This window comes from Cyprinus carpio, chromosome B6 (assembly GCF_018340385.1).
Source record: "Cyprinus carpio isolate SPL01 chromosome B6, ASM1834038v1, whole genome shotgun sequence".
NCBI lineage: Eukaryota > Metazoa > Chordata > Actinopteri > Cypriniformes > Cyprinidae > Cyprinus > Cyprinus carpio.
In genome coordinates, this window is record NC_056602.1 from 26,016,679 (window position 1) to 26,036,233 (window position 19,555).

Consider the following 19,555-nt stretch of genomic DNA (forward strand, 5'->3'; position numbering starts at 1 on the left):
GTAGGAGTTTCAATCTTCCATGGAAGACGAAGGGAGATGTTTTAAAGAATATCCAAGCTGCTGATTTACATGTAGTAAAAGTGAATAGCTAATAAAATGACAGACAAGTGCAATAAAAAAGTAAAGCATAAGAGCAGCACAATTTCAGTATTTTTAATCTCTCTCTCTCTCTGTCTCTCTCTCTATATAAAGTACTTTTATTATTTTAATTTATTATGCTTTTGTCACTTTGATATGTTTTTGTAAAATATTTTGGTTTAGCTTTAATTTTATGATATTAGGTTACTCTTTAGTAAGTTTTTGTTTGTTAACATTGGTTAATTAGTTAACATTAACTAACATTGAAAAGTGCTGCTAAATCATTTAATCTTAATGTATTTTTTTTTCAACATTTACTAATATTAAAATCAAACGCTGTATCAATATATAACAGACCTGAGCCGACATGAACTAAAAATGAACAGTGCTATTTTTTTATAACCTTACATTAACAAAATCAGTAAATACTGTAATATATGTATTGTTCATTGTTCATGTTATTAATGCATTAACTAATGGGACCTTAATGTTGACATTTCCTTGTCACCATATATTTTATGAAAAAAAGAAGAAGCATGAACATTCATCAGAACACCTCCTTTAAAGTTCCACTCAAGAAAGCAAATCATAGGTTTGTAATTACATGAGGGTGAGCAAATGACAAAAACTGAATTCTTCTGTGAACAAAACCTTAAATATATGAAGTCAGCACTAATGAATGTTATTGATTAGAGTTACAAAAGACATCAAAAGTCTGTGTGAATGTGTCATAGGTTGATACTCTCATGGACAGATCTGACCACACAGACCAAGGTCGCAGTAGCATGGATTTACTTAAACGTTAGTACGGGAAATCCCAATGGAAGTGAGACAGGTGTTTTCAGTTTAGTGTAAAACATACAAAACATACATAAAAAGATAACTGGAGTAAAGTTCAAGTTCAGGGATGTCTGGAGTGTGTGTGTGTGTGTTTGTGGTTTAGGAAGCTGTTGCTTGTGGATAATCTAACGTTCTGGAAGTGAGTCAGTACACGAGCCTCAGTAATGGGAAGGAATCTCACTGACTCACTCTCCCTTTTAAACACACACACACACACACACACACACACACACACACACACACACACACACACACACACACACACACACACACACACACACACACACACACACACAGAGAGAGAGAGACTCCAATGTTAGAAGCTGGAGCACTCACCTCTTAACTCGTTCCAAATGGAGAAAGAAAACAGCATTACATAAAGGCTCCACAGATGGAGTAAGAAAAACATAAACAAAGAAACAGGGCAAACTGACTGCGGTTACTTTAATCTTTAGAAAGGTGTGACTCATTTAATTGCGGTCAATATCCCTTCAGCTGCAATCTGATGCAATCTATTAAAATGTTAATGTTACCAAGATATTACTATGGCACCAAAACATATTTTGATGCTCAAGTCGCACCTAAAAATGTTTGCATGTTGAATAACAAATTATATAACCAAATGGCAACTGTAAACAAAAGGTAATTTTAGCACCTTATTTAAAATGTTTACTATTTTATATATATATATATATATATATATATATATATACAGTACAGGTCAAAAGTTTGGAAACATTACTATTTTTAATGTTTTTTAAAGAAGTTTCTTCTGCTCATCAAGCCTGCATTTATTTGATCAAAAAATACAGAAAAAAAATTTAATATTGTGATATATTATTACAATTTAAAATAATTGTTTTTAAATTTATTATACTTTAAATTATATTTATTTCTGTGACGCAAGCTGAATTTTTAGGATCATTATCACATGATCCTTTAGAAATCATTCTAATATGATGATTCATTATTAAGTTGGAAACAGTTCTGCTGCTTAATATTTTTTCAGAACATGTGATACTTTTTTAGGATACTTTGATGAATAAAAAAAAAAAAAAAAAAAAAAAAAAAAAAAACAAGCTATAAATAACAATATACACTACTGGTCAGTAATTTGGGGTCAGTAATTTTTTTATTTATTTATTTTTTTTTAATAAAATCAATACTTTTATTCAGCAAGGTTGTGTTAAATCGATAAAAAGTGATAGTAAAGAAAATATATTATTAGAATATATATTATTATAATTTTTTTTTTTTTTTGAATAAATGCAGTTCTTTTTAACCTTTTTATTCATCAAATATATTAGACAGCAGAACTGTTTCCAACACTCATAATAAATCTGAATATTAGAATGATTTCTAAATGATCATGTGATAGACTGGATGTCACATGACACTGAATGTTTCCAAACTTTTGACCTGTAAATAAATTACACATAAATTCACACAAGTTTTGTATATCACATTAATCGCAAAAATTTTTCTTGACATTACGTGCTTTGGAAATATTGTTCGCAATAACTTCCACTTAAGTTCACACAAGTTTTGTATATCACATTAATTGTGGATATCTTCCACAGAAATTTTCCAACCACTTAATTTAATACTTATGTATTAAAGTATGTTCATATACTTAGCTCTTTGTATCGGATTTAACGGCTTTTAGTTTTAGATATTTTTAGGCCTAGAGCAAGTGTCCAGATTCACATTAGGGGGCCACTCTAACCATTCAACTACAATATTAAGTAAACACACTGGCTAGTGTTCATCATTGAGTGATCATCCACAGACCTCCTCCTCGTTTTACGGTAAATCAGCACTTCCCTCACATCCTAACAGCTGACAGGAAATGTCGGGAAAAAATAAATAGTTTTCACATGAGCACTTACATTGGATTCGTGCCCCACACCCCCCACTTCACTTTAGATGCCTCCCGGTCGTTGTTCCTGGAAGTGACGAGGAGTGGAAGCTTCCTCCGCGGCTAGCAGCGCCACCTGGCGTTCGCTGCCTGAACTGATGAAGGTGAGTCAGCATACTGCAATCACTCAGCAATACCGAGCGCATTTAGGGTCAGATTAAATCACCGAATTATCGTGACCGGTGAAGTCACACGGCTTAGATAAAATGCTTAGTCACCGTGATACAGAAGCGTCTTACGTATGACAGTGTGGCTGTTTGTTTGTGTGAGTGACTGACGCATCTGTATCCTCCAGAGCCACAGACTTACATCAGGACCAGGACATCAGCAGCAGCATTTTTATCGCACACAATTAAACCATAACACCTTATAAATCTAAAAATAATGAAGAGTTATTAATATCGGCATAAAATGCTTAGGATCGCAAAAAAAAAAATAAAATAAAATAAAAAATAACAGGTACCCATCTTTGAAATTGAGAGATTTAAACAATTAAAAAAAAAAAAAAAAAAAAAAAAATCAGTGTCTCCTCAGATTTGATATAATGAACGCAGTACATTGCCAAGATTTGTAATGTTTTAGAATGTTCCCATGATCTTTGTAACCCTGTCACAATTTTAAAATTTCCCTGGACTGTGGGAATCCTGGGACTCTTAAGAGTTGAGCAAATAAACATTTTGCAGGCAAATGCAGTTACATTTTAAGAGACAACAAACCAGTTTTAATTTCTATTGAATAAAATGCTCTTGCTCTGGTTATCAATCAGGTCCACAGTACTGATAGGTAAATAAAGTATAGCCTAAGTGAAGTAGACTAAATTAATGTAAATTGTAAGTAAATGCTACACCCTGACACTATCCCTAGACATTAATAAATAAGTAGGGCTGTCAAATGATTAATCACGATTAATCACATCCAAAATAAAAGTTTTGTTTACATAATATATGTATGTGTACAGGGTATATTTATTATGTATATATAAATACACACACATAAATTTATATATTTAGAAATATTTACATGTATATACATTTATATATTTATATTCTTATATTTTTATATTATATATAAATATATTTAATATATAAACATAACATATTCTTCTTAAATATATACATACATGTGTGTGTATTTATATATACATAATAAATATACACAGTATACACACATATATTATGTAAACAAAACTTTTATTTTGGATGTGATTAATCGTGATTAATCATTTGACAGCCCTATAAATAAGTAAATTTTTTTTTTTTTTTATTACATAAAATTTTGACAAACTTGTTTATTTATTATTAAGCATAAAAACAAATGTATGGATTAGAAATTAAAATAGTTTGCACAGTAAATGAAACAAGGACACACATTTCATCTTGAACATTCTTATTTTTCTAACTCATCCCATGTCGTTTGTGGCTTCAGGATGACTACAGACATGAGGGAGAGTAGCGGAAGATGATGATGATGATGCTGATGTCTAAACATGGAGAGATGTTTCTCTCTCTCTCTCTCTCTCTCACACACACACACACACACACACACACACACACAGAGAGAGAGCAGGGTCAAACACGTACAGCTCAGTCACCTCTGAGTCCACACAAACTTGACGTCAACACTACAGCTCGTTCAGATTTCAAATCCTGCACTAATTAGGGCCTGTTCATTACATAAGACTGATTTCAACCTCACTCTGCTTTAGCAGGAAAGTGCATCAACATGAGAGGAACCTACAATCATAAAAGGACTGTTTTGTTGGAAAGGAGTTGGTACTGACATTAGTTTTTATAAATACTCCTAGTGGTCATGTTTGATAACTGTAAACAGTTTGCTATTACTATTGCTCATTATTTAAGGAGAAGTGTGATATTACTCTTCAAAATGATCAGAATCACACTTCAATTCTAAAGTTAGGCTTCTGAAAGACTTTTAAATATTTCTGAAAGAAGTGTCTTCTGCGCACCGAGGCTGAATTTATTTGATCAAAAATGCAGTAAAAACAGTAATATAGTGAAATATTAATACAATTTAAAATGTTTTCTATTTTTGTTTTAAAATGTATTCCTGTGACTAAAGCTGAATTTTCAGCATTGTTACTCCAGTCTTCAGTGTCACACGATCCTTCAGAAATCATTCTAATGTTGATGTGCTGTTTAAGAAACATTTTAATGTTGTAAACAGTCGTGCTGCTCAATATTTCCATGGAAACAGATTTTCACAGGTTTATCTGATAAATAGAAAGTAAAAAGAACAACATTTATTTGAAACAGAAATCTTTTGCAAAATAATAAAGGTCTTTACTGGAACTACTGATCAATTTAATGCATCCTTAATGAATAAAAGTGTTATTGTAAAATTTTAAACAGTATACAATTAGTATACACAATTTTACCTACCATACAATAAGAATTGCATAGCAAAAATGCTAAAAACCAATCAAAAACAACACATAGCAACACCCTGGTAACCACCCACATTTACAACAGAGCTTTCTAGTGGCGTATTGCTTTAATGCATACTAAAGTCCCAAAACAGATTTCAAAATGTCAATGGAGAAGAGACTGGTTCACAATAATTATAGTTTCTTCACTTTAATTTGACATTCATCCATTTCCATTGTTTATTTCATGAAATGGTCTAGCATACAGAATGCATCAGATCAGATGAAGGAATCAAAAAGCAAGAATGTTAACAAAAAAAAAAAAACAGTCTAAAAAACACTCTTTTAGATAGATTCCTTTCATTCCACCTTTCGATCTTGCAAGTTTAACATTTTGGCTCAAGCTGGAAGATAAATCACTGCAGCAGGCAGCCCTCATGATCCAGCCATCGCTATATCTCAGCAAAGAAAACTTCAGCACAGATTAAACGCCAGGCATTACTGCCCTGAGCAGCACTAATAGCAATGCAGATTAGTGGAGAAACACCTCGGTCAGCTCACCTTTCAGAGTAAAACGATATTCTTTTACACTCCAGGAGCGCCGTACAGCAGCTGCAAGCTAATCCTACAGTAAAAGCCCTGAGGAGCATTGTGTCACCAGTGAACGTCTCTGGCCATGTCTAAATCACTGAAGAGAGACAAAACAATTGAGCATTCAGATGACGAGGGGGGCGAGAAATCCTAGACGCAGCTCAGACAGGTGTGAAGTAACCCTAGATTGAGAATAACCTGAAAAGTATACAAAAAAACGGGGGCAGTGAAAAAAAGAATGCGGTAAGATATGAAGAAACAACTTTTGCAGCAGGACTGAAAGTTCAAAGCGCACCTGCCAGCACGTGCGTGACAGCTATGATAAATTATGAGACATCAAAAAGAGCACAGATGCCCACGAAAAATGCCGTCAGACCGCAGAAGTGCTTCTGGATATCAGGTTCGTTACATTCAGCATCATACTGAGATGAATACTGTCCCAATTAAATCTAAAAATGATGTAATTAAACCTGTTATTAAATATGTTAAAGGCATTGGTGATGCACTTCAACTTGAAAGCAAATGTCCAGCATTGGCTTTCATTAAAAAAAAAAAAAAACAACCACTTTAATTCTCAGCATGCCATTACAATTTAAAATCTGATTAAAAATGGTCTAGATTTGCAGGGCTGTACAGTTTGGCCAAAAATGTTGCGATTACAGCAATATGACTATAAAGTAATAATAATAATTGTACTGTAAAATAAAATTATTTTTTATTATGATCATTACTACTAAATTAAAATAGAACTATTGTAATATTTCACTGTAAAATAAAAAGTTTAAGAAAAAAATATATATTTTTTTACAGTACAACTATAAAATAATTCATTTCATTTCTGATGGAAAACATCTCGTCCTAAAGCTTTTCGTTGGTTGACAACAGAGTCAACATTTTATAAGCGCTTCTAATGAAGTTTGGGAAGATGGCTGGTGCATGTCGTGCTTCCAAATACACATTATAAGCGTCCCAAACTTATGAGTTCAGGTGGAGCAGATTTTGATATACTGAAAACAACGGATCACGAGTTGCTCGCGTGTAAAAGAACACAGTGCCACGCTTCATGCTGAAACATACCGCGCCTATATTTGTTTAATGAAATCAAAGCTATTGCAATTTGATGGTCGTACTTAGCCATATCGCGTCACGGTTTTGTTAGGTTTTTTTTTTTTTTTCAGCTCCAATTAAGATGCATTAATAGATTCTTGAGATATGAGCCTTGACTTAAGTCTTTCAAAGTGAAAAGACAAGTATACTCTACATTTCCATTGAATAAGCTTTACACCTTGATTTCAAACAAAGAAGGCAACCTGCAACAGAACAAATTCAATCTATAAACCTAATGCAACCATTCACTTTCTTTTCTGTTAATAATAAATGAGTTCAAGGAAGTTTTTTAATTCAAAAACATACAAAAAAAAAAGGCTCAAAGTCATGGGCCATAAGTTTTTTAAATTAAGTCTTTATAAATCCTCCAGGATAGCAGATTTGTACGCATCTACAGGGGTATAGCATCAAAGCTTTGTGGTAACCAAATGATTAAAAATGATTCAGAATCAAACAGGTTGAATAAATAACCACAGTGATGCCTTTATAAGCTCTCACAGTCATAAGCAACACAAATATGATCCACTATTCCAGTCCTTCATTCATCCACCCAATCACATTGTTCCTTCCTCCATTCCATCCAGTCATTGGGCGGATTAAAGGCAGTGGTGTAGTTTTCTGTTACCCTAAACTGTACAAAAATAGACGCCTAGTGCTGCTTTATCTAATTTCGAAAACAAACAAGAAAACTAAATTAATAATAATAATAATACAACAGTCTTTCAATTGTTTCTCTAATATATACAGAAGTTTTGATCTCTAACCAGAAGGCTGAGTGCTTTATCCTTGCAAATACGACATAAACAAATTACTTTAATATATCTTAAGCTCCGATGCTCAATCTAGATCTCTAAAGACACATATATTTGTATATATAGGTATACATATTTTTGTAAAGCACACAGCCTGCAGAATTAATTCGCAGCCTTCGCACAGACACTGCCAAACGGTTGTTCTTCGCGCACAGTGTAGTTAAATCAAACGTTTTTTCATGTGGCAGGAGTCGCACGTTAGTCAACAGTTTTGCCTCCACTTAAAAACAAAACAATACGCAAACCTCAACAATAAAAAGCATGAAAAAGTCACTAAACGAAAAGAAGGCAAAGGCAACCGTAAAAGTCACAGATGATTTCAAAGAAAAGTAAAATCAGTTGAGATGGTTGGGGGTGATTAAAGGCGCCGAACGGTCATTGGTTAGTGTCCGACGTAGTTTGACTCCTCTTCGGATCATACTCAACATGTCACCTCCGCTGCCTGGATCAGGAACGCCGTCGACATGATCCACGCCAGGCTGAGCAGAACTGATCTTCCTGCTTTCAGTGGGCAAGCTGGAATTGTGAGCTGCCATGTTTTGAATCTGCTGCTGATTTTGATGTTGCTGCCGTTCGAGTTTCTGCTGGAGCTCTTTTTGATGTATCTGTTGATATTGCGGCTCCTGCGGTTGGTTATATTGCTGTTGGTGATTGTACTGTTGGTGATTATATTGCTGTTGATTATATTGTTGTTGCAGCTGTTGTTGTTGTTGTTGTTGATGATGATGATATTGCCTCTGTTGCTGTTGGTGCAGTGCATACTGCTGTTGCTTGCTCATCTGATACAGCGGCTCTGTGCCGCCCACTGGTGGCTGCCCAGGGAACATGGAATAGTATGGAGGTGGCATTGCACTCAGACTCTGAGTGGACGTACAGAGATTATGTCTGGTGTGAACCAGATCAGAGCCAGGTACCCTGTTACTCTGCGTCACCCCAGGAGGGCACATGATCTCCTCACTGCCGCTTAGGCCGGCGGTGGAAACAGACGCCTTCAGCGGCACCTAAGAGCGGGATGACAGTGGTTTTCTTTTTAATTCTATAACAATGGCAACATAAAAACATACAGCCTCTTTTTAACATGATGTTGTTTAAACAAAAATAAAAAAAACTAAGCAAAGGCATCTAAATTATTGTAAACATTCAAAAATCAGGAAACAAAACACAATCAAATTGGGATTTCTTTCAGAACTTGAAATATAAAGGAATTTCACCAAGAACAAAAAAGATTCCGATTTAAATTCATATAGGATTTGATTCTTGTTTAAGTTTAGATTTCCAATGGATCAGAACCCTGCTTGTATTTCATTACTTTAAAACATACTTCAATACATTAATAATAATATACTGGATATACACTACCATTTAAAATCCTTCTAATATGCTGGAAACCAGGACATTTTTCTGGATTCTTTTCGAATAGACCGTTAAAAAAACTTAATTTATTTGAAATAGAAATATTTTGTAAAATTATAAATGTCTTTATTTTTATCTTTGATCAATTTAATGCATTCTTGTGGAATAAAATAATTAATTTCTTCCAAAAAAATATAAATAAAATAAAATTCTCAATTCTTCAAGACTGGTTCCAAATTATGTTAGGTATTGGAGCAGGTCTCGTTTACACTGTTTAAGAATGTTCTGAGTAGAATCTGAATAGAGGAAGGACCTGTGGTGTGGAGATGGGGATAGGCACTCCTCCACTGATGGTGCCACGGCGGATGTTGGGCTTGCTGGAGGGTTTACGGCGGATGGTGGCCGTGTGGGGTCCTATAGGCTCCGGATCCATCAGCAGACTGACGGTAGAAGCCGGCCTCTTGCTTTGAAACATCTTGCGGTAATTGAGACTCAAGTCGCTGTTGCGAGGGATCGTGGAAGATTTATCAAATTCAGACTGGCTGTGGGCGTCCTCGCATCCATGCAGGGAGATGTAGTCATAGTCTGAAAGAGAGAGGAACACAAAATGTGGAGAGTCACACACTGTGATAATGCTGAATGATAGCACTTCTATATTGTCTTGAAGAGAAAAATAATGAAATTCAAGCAGAAATTACATATGCAGGGAATGACAGTGGAAGAAAACACAACAGCTGTTCATCATGTCTCAAAATTTCAGGGTTTAACAATAAAGATGGCCCAACTTTGTGAGAGTGTTTCGGACAGGACAGTGCATGGGTTTTTATACCTTGCCTTTTGTGATGTTTTTAACACTGGTGAAAGGTAGCATTATCTAGTTGTTAAATTTTTAATTAGTAGGATGTTTAAATTAAACCTACAAATGCATTTTATATATTTTAAATAGAGTGCATGTATATATATAATTAAAAAATAAAAATAAAATAATAATAATAATAATAATAATATATAAACATATATAATATATACAAAACAAACAAAAAAAAAAACCTTTTTTGAAATTTTGAAATCATGGACTAGCAGAAAAAAATTGTAAAGAGAAAATTATGCAAATTTAAGATGAATATACAATTTTTTAAATAAGTACTAAAATACTAAAATTAAATAAAATATAAATAATTTAAAAAAAAAATCATATTATTATTTAATTGCACTAAATTGATAGCCATTAAAAATGACTGCATGAAGACAACAATACTCGTTTACCATCTAAAAAATTAGAAAAAAAAAAAGACAAACAAAAGCTCTGTTTAAGAGTGTGTCTTTCAGTTAAACTCAGGCAACATGAGAAGATGGACAACAGACTTGACAACTGACAAGATGCCACTAGTTATATCTCATGGTTGCACGCACTCAAATCTTACGCATACAGATAACAGTCTTTCAACAGAGGCACGCCTGTAAAATGACATGGATTCCCTAAAATCAAGACATTTAATGTTGTTTATTATTGGTATATGATCACAATGAGAATAATCAAATCTATGCAATGACATTCAGAAACCTACCATATAGAGGAGGCTCTTTCTTTACCGCTGTAAAAGAACAATAAAGTACATTTAACATATATACAAAGGCCCAAAAACACGCAGTTTGGACAGCAATCTAAGCCTGTGATTTGTGCAAGCACATCAGATTTAGTCTAAAATTGGACTATTAAGCACATTTGATGTTCACACAAACCACAAATCAGATTACTGTGTTAAGGGGAAAAAAGGGGAAAAATGCTAAACAAAAACACAAAGGAGAAAAAGATATCTAGATTGAGCTTGGTGTGTGCAAAGAAGGAAAATTATAGAACAGAAACAAGCAGATCATGCATGTAAGCGTACGTACAGCCATACTGACCATGCTGCGAGGGAATGGTGTCTTCTGAGCACGACGGCGTGGTCGTCTGGGTGCTGTATCCGCTGGAGCAGTGGAGGGAATCTCGGCTGGTCCGAGGAGCTTCTGAATTAAATCCGCCTCCAAGAGTAAGAGCCAGCTGCTCCCTGGCTGACTGTGGCTACGGACAGGAACAAGAGCCAATCAGAGATCAGAAAAAGTCTGGAGTCAACCACAATGATTCCAGTAGAATCAAAGGGTGTATAAAATTCACTCAGTTTTTGCTTAGAAATCATTTTTGCATTTAAATGAGCGTGTACCTTGCCAGAGGTGGACAGTGTCCTGGCTCTCTCCTCATGCCCGCTGTAAGCTTTGAGCAGTGGGGGCATAGAGGTCCCGTTCTCTGTGCCTTTCTCCTACACAAAAATATACTCTTTTAGTCCATCTCAACTTAGTATGTAGCAAAAGACACTATGACACACTGTAGTCACTAAGTAATAAGGATTTAAAGCCAACATGAAATGGTGTTCACAAATCAGTTTATCATGATGTGACGTGATTAAACAATAAATTAAAATAGAGGGCGTGACTTAAGTTGATCCAACAGAAAATGTGTGGATCATGAAAAATGGGCAATCCTGATTTGACTTCAAGTTTGCAGAGCATTGTGGAAGTTTTTTAACCAGGACATGGAGCTTGAAGGTCAAGTTAACCTTTAAGTTCAACTTAATGGTTCTTTTTAAAACATTTTTTACAATTATGTTCTTTTTACCATTATTTGCTATTATCTTAGAACCCTTTATTCCAATAATGTTAACTCTTTTCCCACCACTGACAACATTTTACATAATTTATGACATCTTTATGATGCAAGCTTTGTATTTTATTTTTCATTATACAACTGAAGTTCAGTGGAAGTAAGAAAAAACAAAAATGCAAATATAAAATGTTCTGCTTAAAAATAAAGAAAGAAAGAAACAAAAAAAAAATATATATATATATATATATAACATCATCTGTTGATAAAGAGTGAATCAATTAGAATATTTTTTTCCTGTTGCTAAAAAAACAAAAGGACATGTAAAAAGAAATAGAACACAAACCTCCGTTTACATATTCATACAACAAAATATTGTGGATCAAAAATGTCTGCGGTGGCTGACAAAATAATACTCTGGTAGGGAAAGAGTTAAACATGACTAAAATATTTTATATTTTTTAAAGGCTGCATTACCTGAAATGTTGAAAAATAAATTGCACACAAGACGACCAGAAATGTATGTAAACAGTCAGTTTTGATTTCATGTTGACTTTATTGATGCTTTGTTAAGTGTTAAGTCAGACTGGCCTGTCAAAGCATCCAGGTTTTTAGTTACAGATAGGCAAACTGGTTAATGTGTTAATGTATATTCAAAAACAGAAATTAAAAAAAAAAAAAAAAATTAAAATAGCTTCTTTCTCCTTGTGTAAAATTTCCAGGTGTCCCTCTAAATGGTCTGCAGAGGGCGCTGTCTACCTTCACAGACACAACCTCCACACATGCACAAAGACAAACAAGGAAGTAAACCACCAGAGGAGTAAGTGTCCAGTAGTACATGCAACATTAATGAGTCCATTCACAGTCACACAGCACTACACTGAGTCTATGCTCACAATGCTCCTGTGCCGGAGGTGTTGGCCACGGTGGCCCGTGCGAGGGATTGTGGGAGAATTCCCCTCACTGAGAGAGCGAGCACCTTCCTCCCCTCCGACCAGGAGGAGAGGACTGCGTGAGCGCTGGGAGATGGAGGTGAGGGGCAGAGAGGAGTGGAACAAGAGAAAGATGAGATTAGATCAATCCAAGCCTCCATCAAAATCCAATTGCTTCCATAACATGTTGTCTTTCAGACCAATAGAAAGAAAACACCCAAAACAGACATTTAAGTCTTTATTTTATCATACTTCATCTATATGGTCTGTAGATTTCAATTATAATTTATATCTTTAAAGGCTTTTTTCTCAAAAAAAGTATTTTTCTCCCGCACGGAGTAGGGTTGGGTATCGATTGTTTTTTTTTAGATTCGAAAAAATTCCCGATTCTTTTTAAAACGGTACCGGTGCCTAAACGGTGCGTCATTTCCCAAGTTGTGCTTCCCTTACTCTCACAAAAAAAAACATGGATAACATTAAAGAACATTAAAAATATTTAAAATAAATCCATAGCATCCACACGCTCCTTGGATGCTCTCATTTCCCAAGTTGTGCTTCCCTTACTCTAAGGCTAATAAATGTATTTCACAATCTTGGTCATTATTTAATACGAAACCACACATAATGTTTCTACTGTATCTCTGTCAATCACTCTGATATTTATTTAAAATGAGTGCTTTCTGTCACTGTCTTTAATCAGTTCTGTGAATGACTGTATGGTCATTCTTTATAAAGTAGCAACAATCTCATTTGTAAAGCACAGTACTGTGCAAAAGTCTTAGGCACATTAGCAAAAAAAGGGTTATTTACATATTTTTGCAGACAGTGTCAGTAGGAAATATCAGTTACATAAATAATTTGCCATTAATTTTAATAATAATCTAGTGAGATCTGCAGAAGCAGTCTGACAACAGCCGGTGCTCCACACAGAGATCTGATCAGACACACTAAATCAAAATACATAAAAAACACACAAAACACCAACAAACTAAATGTCTCTGCAGCAAACAGACACACGACAGCAAAAGATATAAATAACTGGCCAAACACTATTCTTTGGGGTGAAAGCTAACGCTAACGTGCCTTAGTCTTTTGCACTGTAGTGTATGTATAAAGTAAGTATAATTTAATTAAGTATATTTAAATAAGTTTAATTAAAGTATGCGCTCATATGTGTTAAGTGCTAGATTTTAGCTGGAGGAAACAGCTGTGGTGTGATGAGCGGTGAACGGAGCGAAATCTTTACAATAGATGGGAAACCGATTGCTCCCTCATTACCTTTTGTAAATTGTATTTATGACAAAGAGCTGCACAGATACAGATATTCGAACAATCTATCGAAAAACACACCTTGCGTCCTCTGTTTCTGTTTGAGTCTGCTCGCGCTGCTCTGCCGCGGTCTGCCGATTGAAGAGCGCACTGAAAGATGTCTGCCGCCCTTTTCATGTGAAATTTAAGTGGACTGACTCTGAGGCGATAGTGAATTTGTGTGCAGTTTATCGATCTATAGCCCCGCTAAAAAAGCCTAGAGACACCCATGTTTCTTGCGTACATTTCGGAGAACCAGGATAAATATTTCAATCGATTGCTCAGGTATTTAAGAGGCACCGAAATCTTCATTCTGATTCGGTTTGGTTCATACCCGTTACATTCGGTACCCAACCCTAGCACTGAGCCAGAAATCATTTCCGCAGTACATACACCAAACTTGAAATAGATGTCCAAAATCTCATCTGTAAAATCTTTAATATGTCAACAAAATTAACCAAGAATTTTGAACATGGCTTTGTCCAGTGTTCAGATTTCTGTTCTGGAAATCTATGCAAATAAGTGCATTTTTTGATATATTTGACGAATTTACGTATTTAAAGGGAGACTCCATCCCACAATGAAAATTTTGTCATCATTCACTTACTCCCATGTCGTTCCAAACCTGTAAAAGCTTCGTTTGTCTTTGGAACACAATTTAAGATATTTTGGATGAAAACAGGGAGGCTTGAGACTGTCCCATAGACTGCCAAATAAATAACAGTGTCAAGGGCCAGAAAAGTATGAAAAGCATCATCAGAATGCTCAGAATTGCCAAAATGGCGCTACGCTGATTTGGAGAGACACAGAGGAGAGGAATTGTTGAATAGTCATATTTTTGTTTTCTTCATGTACAAAAAGTATTCTCGTCGCTTCATAATGTTACGGTTGAATCACTAATGGCAGATGGAGTATTCTGACAATGATTTTCATACTTTCCTGGACTTTAACACTATTATTTATTTGGCAGTCTATGGGATAGTCCCGATTTTCATCCAAAGTATCTTAAATTGTGTTACGAAGACGAACGAAGCTTTTACGGGTTTGGAACGACATATATATAAGTGAATAATGACAAATTTGTGTATTTATGATAGATTTGCTAATTTGATTTTGGGGTGCGAAGAGGTTGGATTTTGAGGAGGTCTGGATTATGCACCACAGCGAACTGCAGCCTGTATGTGTTTCTTTGGGCTGAATGAGGCTGAATGTGTGTTCTGAATGACAGATTATTCAAACTATTTGGGTTTTTTAGGATTAGTATACCAGTTGGACTAGATAAGTTTTGGACCCACAATTTTGTGTTGTGGTGCATGTATCCATGATACCTGTGTTGTGTCTGGAACTCTCAGATGAAGCCCATCTACTGCGCTGGAGATGGAGTCCAGAGATGGGACATGACGCACAGAGGTGTAGTTACTGAGAGAGAGAGTTTATACTGATTATTTACTATAATACACAATTGTTTGTCACGCGAGTGTCAAATTCGAAGAAAAATAACATGTAAAATACAATGTAAACAAAAAATTGCCATTTGCAACAAAAACACTAATATATTATCAGGAATTCAAACACCATTTTCTAAGGGCAAGTTAGCTAACAGTTCTTGCACAAACATTTCTTCCTGACACCGAACTCACCTGCTGATGCTGCTCTTGCGTGATAACGTGTTGCTAGGAGACGCGGGTGGAGTCTGATACGAGTAGCTGTAGTCTGAGCCTTTCAGATCAAGTATAACCTGCATAAACAAAACCAGACCAGAATGTCATAGATCAAGATCAAACAGACATTATGTGCCTGATTAGAATCCATGCAGCACCTGTTCACTAGCAGGAGGCAGTGTGTTGGGATCAGCCGTCAGGTTGCCAAGATCTTCTAGAATTGTCTGTAAGTGGGTGACTTCACCAAGCATGCTTATCTCTTCATCCTGACAATACAAAGAAAAAAAAATGGTGTGACAATATTAAGCAGAATACTTTTTTATTATTAAATCATTTCCATGGCGATTAGGCACTTTCCCCCAAATTCTCATAATTCTAATGCATTCTGATGTTTGGTTGTAATACAGTAATGAAAGTCATCCTGTTTAATGAGAAACCGCATCAGCCATCAAAAACCACAACCACAATGTTTAAGTATTATACAGTTAAAATCTCTTTTTGAGAAAATGTTATTAAAACGTGACAAAATGCTGTGGACTTACACCAAGCATTTCCTCTGTGCAAAATATAATGTCTTATCAGAGTCTGTTCAGACACTCACCAGGACAGGTTTGAGCATTGTGACGAATGAGCAGAATCTTCCTCTTTCCTCGACAAGTGCTCGACACACGGCTCTCTTCTCAGTCTCCTCTAGAACTGCGTAGCGTGTGTTGACGTCCTGAAGAGCGCTGTCCAGCTGCATCCGCACCTCGTCTTTACCTACACAAACACGATGACATTTCAATATTAATATATTATTTATATGAATATTAATGCACATTTATATTAATAGTAATATTAAAGAACGATGCATCAAGTATTGTTATTGCTTATTAAAGCTAAAATCAAATCAAAAGTTTTGTTCATTAACTGAACTATATCTGAAATAAAAAAAACTAATATTAGAAGAAGAAAAAAACAAACTGAAAATTAAAATGTTGCCATGGCAACTGAAGTACTAAATAAAGCCAAAAATGGCTAGGACGTGATGATAAATGTTATAAAAGTATTTAAATATTACTAAAGCAAAACAGCTTTGTCTTGCTGATATTTGAAGGAAGGAATAACTGCCTGATAGCTTAATGCTAAAACTTAATGCTGACCACCGCCTAAAACACACTTAATGCTATGTTGTTTTCAACCACCAGGAGGCAGTACAGTTCCTACAAACACTTAATACATCATGCAAATATGTGCTGCAATGTTAATAGATGTTCTTAGAATCTGGCTGTGCAGATTTCATAGGTCATTCGCGACCAGGCGTGACGACGGATCTGAGGTCTGGTAATGGCACACAGGTGGACTGTATGGTGTGCATGTGTTCTTGTGTTGCCACTGAGACCCCACACATTCCATAGTAGCTACTAGATAATACTACTACACAGCAGTGGTCAACCAAAAAGGCTGTTTTTAATGACTAACACTGACATCTAGATTCTATGGTGCTGGGCAGCTAATATAATGCGGCTTAATGATAGAAAATAAGACATATACGATAAATGGACTCACTCAAACATTCTAAAATCACAGAAAAACTTGAACTGGCAAACATAATGATACAAGTTTACAAGAAAGATAGAAATAATTACGCAAAAGTGTTTAATATAAGAACATAACTGAGTGATTTTTAATTATGATATGATGATTGCTGCTGTTTCCTGGTGCTTTACTGATGAAGTTCAATGGGAGAAATGTGTGGTTAATCACATTTAGAGGTTTGTTTACCTCGTGCCATCACACACCACGTGAGGAGCCTTAAACACATGACCTGGCCTTTTCCTCTGTTTTCATCTCTCAGCAGATGCATCACCCCCAACACATCTCATCTAAATGAATAGTTTCTTTGCTTTGGCAATCACATTACTGCATGAAATTTTCCATTAAGGGAATTAATTTCTCATTTCACTTTAATGGTGTCAGCTGTCTATATTAATTGTCCAGGGGCATTTTTTGCCCCCTTATTTTAAATTTGGGGGGCATTTTTGTTCGTTTTGGTTGCATTTTTGCCCCAAGCCATTCATTTCTCACCCTGGTATGCATAAAAGGGATGAGCAATATATCTTTATATTCAATCCTAATTTTATATTGTCCACCAGCAAACACATAACAAATGTATCATGCAAATTTAATGTATTGCTCAGTCCTACAGGTTCTTGTCAAATGCACAAAGTCCTTTATAATGGAAAAAAAGGTTTCTTAGATTATTAAATGGTTCTTCATGCTTCATGGTTATTTTAAGAACGGTTTACTGAAAGGTTCTTTGGGGAACCAAAAATGTGTTTGTTTTTTTATGGCATCACTCCAAAAACCACCTTTCAGAACCTTTATTATATGCGTTTATGGACAATTTGCAGCTCTTCTCAATCTCAAAAATACACACAGCTACATTTTCAGCATTCTACCAACAGGAGAGCATTCTGACTGCTGTGTGCAGGACATTCAGACACACACACACACACTGATCCCATCGTCCCCACTGCTAACAATATCCTCAGGTGTGCTTCGTGACACCTGATCTTCTTCACTCAAGACAGATGTACAGTTACTTTCACAGGCACTACAAGTTTCTTCAGACAACTTTATAATGATGTTCACTCACATTAAAGACTACAATGATATGCTGGCATGTTAAGATCACTTGACCTGGTGAATACTACTTAATCTCAGTGACCCACTAGACACTTAAGTACTGTAGTAGAAAAACAATAATTATCACTGGTAACAAATACACCTGAGAATGGGACATTTCTACAATTTCAATTTACCATATTTTAGTTAAGGAAACCTTAACTAATCCTCACAATAAGGTTCATTAGCATTTAGAGAACACCTCTTGAGTCTAGATTGCATTTTAATTGAATAACAGAATCTGATCCACAAGTGTTGCACAAGCGCCACAGCACAGTAAATCTAAACAACCTCTGCAAATCCAAGTGCCGAGTTTGCATTTTTAGAATTTAAGCAATTCTCGTCAGTGTTGCGGAACTCAGTTAAGTCCTTTGACCTTCCAGGCAGAGACGTGATCCCTGGTGCTCGAGTACATTGACCTTGTGCTGGATTGTGTCACTGTATGTGCGTTTAGATGCTCTTAGACCATTACACCTTTAAACACAGCCTGCAGTGAAGGCTGAAAGAAACATGGTTGGGTAGGACAGCTTAGGGCTGGGGTCATCTTCAGTTTAAAGGGCAAAGGTCAGTAGGTCTGTTGATAAATCCCACGGCCTGTCTGCAAGACAAATGGCTTAGGAAACATGCAGCTCTATCTGAAATATGTTACAGGAGCCTGTTTCATGTTAACAGAATACACTCCAACACAGAGAAATGTGAAAGAGGTGACAACAACCCCTAAGAATACAATAACATCACCCTAGAAACAACATAGCAATATACTAGAAAGCTCTAAGTCGACTTCAGGCCAGCAAAAATATTTAGCAGGTGAATCACCACAACCATAAATGAGTTGCTTTGACTCAGCCACTAGGACACCGCCTAAACAACAGCATAGCAACACCCTGACCACCGCCTAAAACACACTAGCATCATGAAGAGTACCATTCAAATCTTCTTATGAAAAAAATATATATAAATTGAATTATTTAGTAATAATATACAACAAAACTATTATTTAATAAATAATTTTTTATAAAAAAATGTTAATTATCTATAATCTATGGGAAATGTATGCATTTTATATAAAGTAGAACCAAGTGGAACGACCCATGCACATTTTAGAAAAGTAACACAGCTTTAGTGTTTAGTCCATTTGAGCGGTTTAAACACAAAAACAAACCTCATTTAAAAACAGAAAAGGGAGGTGATGGGAAAATAACCCAGAACCATTCAGACAAAGGTGTGTGCGCCACAGAGACATTCCCTGAGGTCTAGAAATCCT

General features: G+C 35.5%; 1 protein-coding gene and 1 long non-coding RNA gene across 8 annotated transcripts in view; both read right to left on the bottom strand.

Annotated features, from left to right (window-relative positions):
• LOC109091664 overlaps positions 1-3,172 on the bottom strand; it is a 39,791-nt gene extending 36,619 nt beyond the window's left edge. For 3 of the 4 annotated variants that reach the window (XR_006155046.1, XR_006155048.1, XR_006155045.1), the window contains exon 1: positions 2,808-3,172. This is a non-coding gene — a long non-coding RNA (uncharacterized LOC109091664). Of the gene's footprint in view, positions 1-1,254; positions 1,457-2,807 lie in introns of those variants that run through there. The other variant, XR_006155047.1, reaches the window with a different exon arrangement.
• Positions 3,173-5,404: 2,232 nt separating this feature from the next.
• Positions 5,405-19,555, bottom strand: part of LOC109057249 (protein MTSS 1-like) — a 53,192-nt gene continuing 39,041 nt past the window's right edge. Inside the window, exons 7-16 of one of the 4 annotated variants that reach the window (XM_042726522.1) lie at positions 16,226-16,383; positions 15,783-15,890; positions 15,604-15,701; positions 15,292-15,382; positions 12,620-12,742; positions 11,287-11,382; positions 10,991-11,147; positions 10,651-10,677; positions 9,396-9,667; positions 5,405-8,730 (exon numbers count right to left, since the gene is read on the bottom strand). In XM_042726522.1, the coding sequence (XP_042582456.1) occupies positions 8,065-8,730; positions 9,396-9,667; positions 10,651-10,677; positions 10,991-11,147; positions 11,287-11,382; positions 12,620-12,742; positions 15,292-15,382; positions 15,604-15,701; positions 15,783-15,890; positions 16,226-16,383 (1,796 nt within the window). In that variant the 3' untranslated portion in view covers positions 5,405-8,064. Of the gene's footprint in view, positions 8,731-9,395; positions 9,668-10,650; positions 10,678-10,978; positions 11,148-11,286; positions 11,383-12,619; positions 12,743-15,291; positions 15,383-15,603; positions 15,702-15,782; positions 15,891-16,225; positions 16,384-19,555 lie in introns of all 4 variants that reach the window. The other 3 variants (XM_042726523.1, XM_042726525.1, XM_042726524.1) reach the window with 3 other exon arrangements.